Source organism: Chlorocebus sabaeus, chromosome 23 (assembly GCF_047675955.1).
Source record: "Chlorocebus sabaeus isolate Y175 chromosome 23, mChlSab1.0.hap1, whole genome shotgun sequence".
In the NCBI taxonomy this organism is placed as follows: Eukaryota; Metazoa; Chordata; class Mammalia; order Primates; family Cercopithecidae; genus Chlorocebus; species Chlorocebus sabaeus.
Genome location: NC_132926.1, coordinates 34015307 through 34023397, shown reverse-complemented (window position 1 = coordinate 34023397; position 8091 = coordinate 34015307). Strand labels below are relative to the sequence as shown.

The window sequence follows — 8091 nt, the reverse complement described above, 5'->3', positions numbered from 1 at the left end:
GCTGCCCTTTCCAGTGATCTGTTCTAACCCCTCTCAGGTCTTCCCCTGCTGAGGTTTGATGCAATCTGAAAGATGGATCTCCAGGGCCTGCTCAGTCCAGCACACCATGCCTCAGTGACTTTTCTCTCCTACGCGGCAGTTACTCTATTTCCTCCTGGCGCCCTAGTACATGCTTCTTAAAACGAGCACATTATATTCCTCTTCCTTTTCTCTTCTATCTGAGGTGGGTCAGCTGTGGCATGAGGGATGGAGAGAGTGGGCCTCTGTGTTTTGCTTTAGCTTTCTGGCTGCAGCTGAACTTCTATTGTTCCTGTTCCATTTCTGGAGGAACCCAGGGAAAATATCAGGATGAGATGGGGGTGTGTTTAGCCAAACATGGTGTCCCAGATTGTGTCAGGAGTAGGCACAGTAGGCAACCTTGCGTAGTGTGCAAAGAACTTCAATCATCCTGCGAGTGGAATACTCTGGCTACATTTTAATGTCTTAAGTAACACCTGTCACATCATAGCATATCAGGAGAGTTTATACAAATTATCCTTTGATATGTGTTGCAGACAGAGATAAAAGCCTAGAGAACATATGGAAGACCAGGCTACTTTTGTAGAATTAGGAATGGAGGAACAGTTAAAGTGGTCCTTGGTCAGAGCCCGAAAACTGCAGATACCATTCTCTGAGGTCAGAAATGTTGCTACAAGGAAAGTCCATCCCGAGGGAGTATTTCCTCACTGACATTTCCCATTCTGTGTCTGGATTAAAATAGCTGTGGGACCCCAGTGAGATGGCAGAGAATGATTTTTCTCCCTGTGAATGTCCTCAAAGAGTCTAGGATTCAATGTCAGATGATTCTCAGTATAGCCAAGAATGCCTGAATCATCAGAAATTTTTGTCTTAATCCAAAGAGATATTCTTTGCTTGATGAGCAAATACAGACCTACTCCATTTATTGAGAAGTTCATGTTGTCCAGGGACCTCAATAGCCCATCTTTTTTTTTTTTTATTTTTTTGCATCCCCTCAAAAAATAAATTTAGGTGAAGTTTCAGGTAAGGAGTTGCTTTTTCATGACATGTAAAATGTTTTTCCACTAAAATAATACAATTATGCCCATAGAGTAACCTATGATTTACTTCTGAGTATCCAAAGATCTGTTACTGAGCCCTATACTTTTAATCAAGATAGTTATTCAGAGTTTAAACTTTTAAACATTTGTTTCTGAGGAAGAATGGAATAGGCTTTCCAAATACACGGTACTGAGGATAGAATGGGCAGAGTGGAGATGGCTCTTCATTGTAAAAATCATCTTAAATCCTGATTGTCTCTACTTCAGTGATTGTATTAGAGGGAAACAACCTGAGACAATATCTCGGAGCATCATTCCAAGGACACACCAGGAGGAAAAATGGCCAGATCTTTCCCACTATTCTCACTTTTGCCCTTTGTCTTGATACATTTGGTGTTATCTTCTGGTGAGTAATTTAGCTGGCCTTGGCCAGAAGTTGAAATTGATTTGTGGGATTTTACATTGTAATCTGAGAGGGAATGCTTTGAAATTGTTCTTTAACTGGAATGTATATATATACACACACACACACACACACACACATATATACACACACACATACAAATTATCCACTGACATGTGTTGCAGACAGCATATATATATTTATATATTTTTATTCAGAGTATATATACATATTTATATATACACTCAGAGTATATGAGTATATGACAAAATGAATCAGTCTTGCCCATTGAATCAGTCTTGTAGACTCTCTCTCTCTCTATATATATATACACACATACACACATATACATATATATACACACACACATATATACTCTGAGTATGCTCAGGGTATATATATGCACACACTCAGTATATTCAGAGTATATATATACACATACTCAGAGTGTGTGTGTATATATATATATTTATAGAGAGAGAGAGAGAGCGAGTCTAAAAGACTCTGATTCAATGGGAAGAAACCTTTGTTTTGTCATCTTTTGCATGCAGATTATGAGATTTAACTCATGAAGGCAAGGATGCTTGGGTAACTCACTGAGGTAACATGTAAAAGTGATTAACAATATAATATGCATACATCAGAGCACATCTTGAAAATTTAGAGTGTTTGAAAATGATTTGCTGTATATTTGACTGGACCATTATCCTTTACGTTCTCTTCTAGAGGAGAAATCATGTAGGGAGTCATAAAGAGGCCTAGCCTCAAGGGCTGCAGGGCTTGCTTTTTCACATATTTACCAAGAATTCCTGAGTATTACCCAGGTGTCTTTTCACTCCTAAAAAATACGAGGATTGGGCCAAAAGATCACTTTAAAGTTACAGCATTGCTTGTTTCTTTCATACATAACCAGCTCTAAATCCTCTCAAGTCCAAACTAATTAGAAAAATTATTTAGTACTTTGGACTGCCAGCCTTTATGAAACAGTGACGCATCTATATAGTCCCCTGCTGACATCAATTAGGAGTAAAAGAATTATTTCACATTTTAAAAAATGAATGAGTACATGTATAAATGAAATAATGTTTTCCATTCCTGCAAGCTTCCTTAATAATAAATTAGAACTCTTTTATTCTACCGACAGATTAAGCTATGGTTTAACAGGAATTAAATTCTGTAACTATTTTCATATATTCTCTAGTTTCAGGCCCTAGACACTGGTGGCCACCACATGGAATTACTAAGGTAATCTTCCATTAAATTTCCCCCCAGGACTGACATTATAATATGAGGTCTTTTTTTTTTTTGGAATTGTTACTGTGGAAACTTAATGCATCAGGGTCACCCGTAATAGTCTTTAAGGCCTGTTTGTATGAGGGTGGTGGATACACTGCTGAAACAGCCTGGAATCAAGACAACATTTAGTCATACATACACCAGAGAACCCTCTGTAGTGCCTGAAAAATGTAGAGTATTGGCAATTGCCGGGAGCATGACAGGTTCTTAAGAGCCTATGGACTTGGGTATAACATGGTCCTGGCTCTCAAGGAGCTCACAGTTTGATGGAAAGAATGACTTAAAAGAATGCTCCTGGCCCGGCGCGGTGGCTCAAGCCTGTAATCCCAGCACTTTGGGAGGCCAAGACGGGCGGATCACGAGGTCAGGAGATGGAGACCATCCTGGCGAACACGGTGAAACCCCGTCTCTACTAAAAAATACAAAAAAAAAAAAAAAACTAGCCGGGCGAGGTGGCGGGCGCCTGTAGTCCCAGCTACTCGGGAGTTTGAGGCTGGAGAATGGCGTAAACCCGGGAGGCGGAGCATGCAGTGAGCTGAGATCCGGCCACTGCACTCCAGCTTGGGTGACAGAGCGAGACTCCGACTCAAAAAAAAAAAAAAAGAATGCTCCTAAATATCTTGAGATGTACAGAGAATGCTTATGCAACTTGCGAATGCAAAAAGCAACTTCTGGATATAGATGGAAGAAAATGTGAAGAAACAGTAGATACCTTAACAGAGCCTCAAACTACGTTTGCAACTTGGATGAGGGCAAAATGGAGACACCGTTTTCATTTTCGTCAACCTTTCTGAGCATTGCATATAATGTGAGGTCAATCGATATTTGATAAGTGAGGGAAAAGATGGATAAGGGATTAAACTTTTCATTTTGATTCATATTTGCATCACTGTATTCCTTCTCTTTAGAAGTATTAGCTGCTTAAGCTTTTGTCTGATTTGTAAATTTTAAATTTTATTTCTTCTTTGTAAAAAAGTCAGTCATGAGTTGACTGTTGAGAAAGACATTTTGAGGCAAGCTCTGCCTTCGAGAGACCTGGGGTTCAGAATGTGAAGCTTGTCAGAGGCTACTGCCCCAGGAAAAGGATCTGCAGAATTTGTCCAGGATTTATACCCTGGTCTCATAAAGTTCAGTTCTGGAATTTTCTTTTCCAGAAGTTTACCTGCAGGATGAGTTCGCCTCATGCCCATAAATCCATAAACAATAATAAAGGCAATCACTTTTACTTATTTTCTTTAAAAAATATTTATTAATCACCTGTGCTGTGCCCTGAGATATACTATTGAGGAAAGCAGTTATATTCCTTTTCCTCATGAACCTTGCAGATAGCCAAAAAGGGAAGAAACCAGCTATGATTTATGGTAAATTTTATAAATACAAGAAATAAAATGGTATGATAGAGAATATCTGTTGAGCATAGAGATAACTGCTATAAACAATGGGTTCAGGCAAGGTTTCTCTGTCATGTGGATATCTAAGGTGAGACTTGAAGGATAAAAAGGAGCCACCCAAGTGGAGAGTGGGGAGAAAGACTTTACCTACCTGGGTCACTAACTGAAGCCCTGTGTGACTGGAGCACAGACAGAATCCCACAAGGGTGGATTCTCACCTGAAGAATGCATATCTTCCTCCAAAGAGGGAGAGAAAAAAGCAGCTGTCTTTATAGACAACAATAGAAACTGTTCTTCCTCTTGTCTTTGATAAACTGTCTATTCCTTCAGATTCAACTATTTTACATCTCATTTATTCATTTGGCAAATGTTCATATAGCAATGACTAATGCCAATATATGTGCTGGGCACATAATGACTAGCCTAATCAGACACAAATCTTTCCCTTCTGGGCTTATAGTCCTTTCGGGGGTGTGGGATTAGTTAAATAATTACACAAATGCATTCTTACAAACTGATTAAAAGTATAAAAACAAATAACAGAGAGTTGTGACTGTATTTTAATAAATAGTTCTGAGAAACTGGGTTATAACCTGAGCTCTAAAGATAGACAGAGTTTAGGTTGAGAAAAAATATATTTGGTGGGGTGGTCATGACACTTCAGAAGACCTTGAGGGGAGGGAAAGATAAAGAATTTATATATATATATAAACTAACTAACAAACTTACTAAAAGGACAGAAAGCAAGGTAGTATCAGGTAAGGGCAGAAGATTTGGGAGGTTCCAGGTCACACAGGGACTTTTAGCTCATAATAAGAAATACTTTTTTATAATATGCAATGAGGTTCAAGGAAAGACCTTAATCAAGGAAATAAAATTATTCAATAGAAGTTTAAAATGTGAAACTTCAGGAAATGAGGAATAAAGGAAATGGAGGGATTAGTCGGGTAACGATGGTGGCCTGGCCATGATGGTGGTGTTGGATAAAAAGAAGGAAAAGGAAATTCTAAGTTAAAATATGACCCCCTTCTTTCCAAATTCCTAGCCAAAATTTTCTCCTACTTCGTGTGTGAGGTATTTTATCTGTACCAATCTTATGACACTTATGGAGCCCCTAAGAACACTAGCCTCAAGCTTCATAATCCCAGAGTCACTACTTCAATTCATCACCAGCACCGGCATTGTCCAGAGAAGAACTTTCGATGAAAACAAACATCCCTGAGTCCAGTTCCCTGAGGAGACATGTCCCTTCCTTTGTTTTTGACTTTTTCTACAGTGTCAGGGCAATAAGTATTTTAAATTATGACATGTGCATTCTTCCATTATTGATCTTCAGTTTTCTCCGCTGAGCTGTCATAGAAAATCTCTAAGAATCTTTCCAGATCTAATAGTTGGGGCATAAAGAAGATTGAGAGAGAAGCTCCAGATAAATCATCTGTTTATCCACTCTTCTTCTTCTTTTTTTTTTAAACCATAGCATAGTTGGCCATTGTTCTCCTTTATTGAGAAGATCCTGACAACCAGGGCATCATATTGTTACCAAATGGGATATATATAGGTTCTAGTTCCATGACTTTGTGGAGATGGGAAAGTGAGAGCTTTTGTGAGAGTGGAATATTGTCCTATGCTTAGATTTTTTTTTTTTTTTTTTGATGGGGCCTAGGCTGGAGTGGAATGGCGCCATCATTGCTCACTGCAGTCAAGTGATCTTCCTGCCCCATCCTTCTGAGAAGATGGGACTACAGGCATGCACCACCATGCCTGGCTAATTTAAAAAAAAATTTTTTTTGGAGAGACAGGGTATTGCTCTGTTGCCTAAGCTGATCTTGAACTCTTGGGCTCAAGCAATCCTCCCACCTCAGTCTCTCAAAGTGTTGGAATGAAGGCATGAGTCACCACGCCTCGATTATGCTTAGATTTTCCTAGTAAAGTTCAAAGGTGACCTACCTGTCTAAGTGGGGTTCTAACTGGATAAATCTTTTCAATTCAATTTCAGGTGAAATGTCCATATAAGAAAGTAAAGTTGAGTTGGTACAATGGAACAGTCAACCCCTGCCCTGGCTTATATCAACCCATCTGTGGTACCAATTTTATAACCTATGATAATCCCTGCATCCTGTGTGTTGAGAGCTTGTGAGTACTATATGGGGAAAAGATGGGAACTGTAAATATGCTTGTCCATTAAAATTACCATCTACCGTTCCTATCAAGTACATCAACCTTGAAGCCAGGAATTTGCTCCAGTTCACACAGATAATAATCAGCCCCCACTCAGAAAAGCACATAGTAATTGAAAGTCCACTGGATTAGAAAGTAGACTCATTGTACCAAATGACATTCCTCAGGTCCATTCTGGTATCTGAGCCCTTACATTCCCATATGCCAATTGATTGCCTTCCACTTGAGAAATTCTCAAATATGCCTCCAGGTCCTGAATTATTTTTTATTTTAAGACAAATTGTAGTTTTGCTTTCTTTTAAATATCTTCACCCTCTTATGTGTTTGAAACTCTGAACTACAATGATGAGTTAATTGCAAAGTTTGGATCTTTTATCTGAAACAGTGTTTAGATTTTTGGATTTATGTGATATAAATCAGTTATTAGATACTGAAATCTTACAACATAATGCTTTCAGCTTTGATTCCTATATGAGTGAGTGCATTTCACAGAGAGAAATATTTTCACCATGGCATCAGATGGGAGCCCTCAGCCCAATCATTTTTTAAATTTTGTGCAAGGAACAATGACAGGACTGTGCAAAGCTCAGGTCATCCCCATTGATGAGTAATTCAGCCAGAGTGTAAGAGTATTAACAGAATATCTGAGAATTGATATGTCTCACACATCACAAACTCAGACTTGATTGCACAGCTTAATTTCAAAAAGAGGGTAGCTTGTGTCATATCTCCAGTGGCATCTTAGAATCGTGGAATGATAACTAGGTAAGAAATCCAATAATTTTGTCTTTTGTCATTAGTCAATTCAGTTTATACTCTAGATCTTAGTTTTTCCAAATACAAAACCAGGTTTTAGATAAGATAATTTTAAAGGTATTTTTGTAGTTCTGACATTGTATTACTTAATGAAATGTTTGTTCTGATACTTTCTTTAGGAAATCTCATGGAAGAATCAGGTTTTACCATGATGGAAAATGTTAGCTGCATGGCCTTGGATGTGGAAGATATCTTCTTTTTTTTCCCTCCATGTCTCCAATCTCCCTCTTGCACTTTTTACATCTCCTTGCATTTGTTCTTGACAACAAAGAGGTATCACTACTGAGCTTGTAGCAGATTGTTTAAAGTTCCTTCCATGGACCTCTCCCCTCACTAATTGATTGCCTTCCATAATCTCCCTAATAAATAAACTTTTATGAAAGTCTGATTTGACTTGGGTGTCAGATCTAGGTCTAAAAATCTCAGAAGTAGAAGAAATTCAGAACTTGAGTCATGGGTCAAAGGCAAATATTGAGATTAATCATCTCTCTAATGCTAATAACACTGAATTAGTCTATGCCAAGCCTCCAGATTGTCTTCCAAAGAACGTGACAGAAATTTCTTCCATATTCCTTTGGCATTTAAAAAAAAAAAAAACAAGCACTGGAGCTACAGGACATTGTATTCTGCTTGTAGGATTCCTGTTGCCTAACTTCTGCAAACTCATCATTAAACATACTCCCTTTTGGACTCAGCCTTGAGACAGAAGTATTTACACATGTGCAGCTTTGATCAACAGGGCCCCACATTCTCACCGATCCATTTTGTCTAGAAGAACACCTACATTGTTGGTATCCATAAATGTCTCATGGGTCATTAGCCTTTTCCTTAAATTCTCTGGACACATTTTAACCCCTAAAACATATAGGGACACCTTTTTCTCTGTTACACTTCATATGTATTTTTTACTTCTATATGTACAGCAGATGAATAATATGCATTAATATGC

General features: G+C 38.3%; 1 protein-coding gene across 1 annotated transcript; it reads left to right on the top strand.

Annotated features, from left to right (window-relative positions):
- Positions 1 to 201: 201 nt before the first annotated feature.
- Positions 202 to 7527, top strand: SPINK14 (serine peptidase inhibitor Kazal type 14 (putative)). The gene is made up of 5 exons (XM_038006278.2): positions 202 to 223; positions 1326 to 1464; positions 2663 to 2706; positions 6145 to 6281; positions 7262 to 7527. The coding sequence occupies exons 2-5, from the start codon at positions 1398 to 1400 to the stop codon at positions 7305 to 7307; spliced, it is 294 nt and encodes a 97-aa protein (XP_037862206.2). The 5' UTR covers positions 202 to 223; positions 1326 to 1397; the 3' UTR covers positions 7308 to 7527.
- The last annotated feature ends 564 nt before the right edge of the window (positions 7528 to 8091 follow it).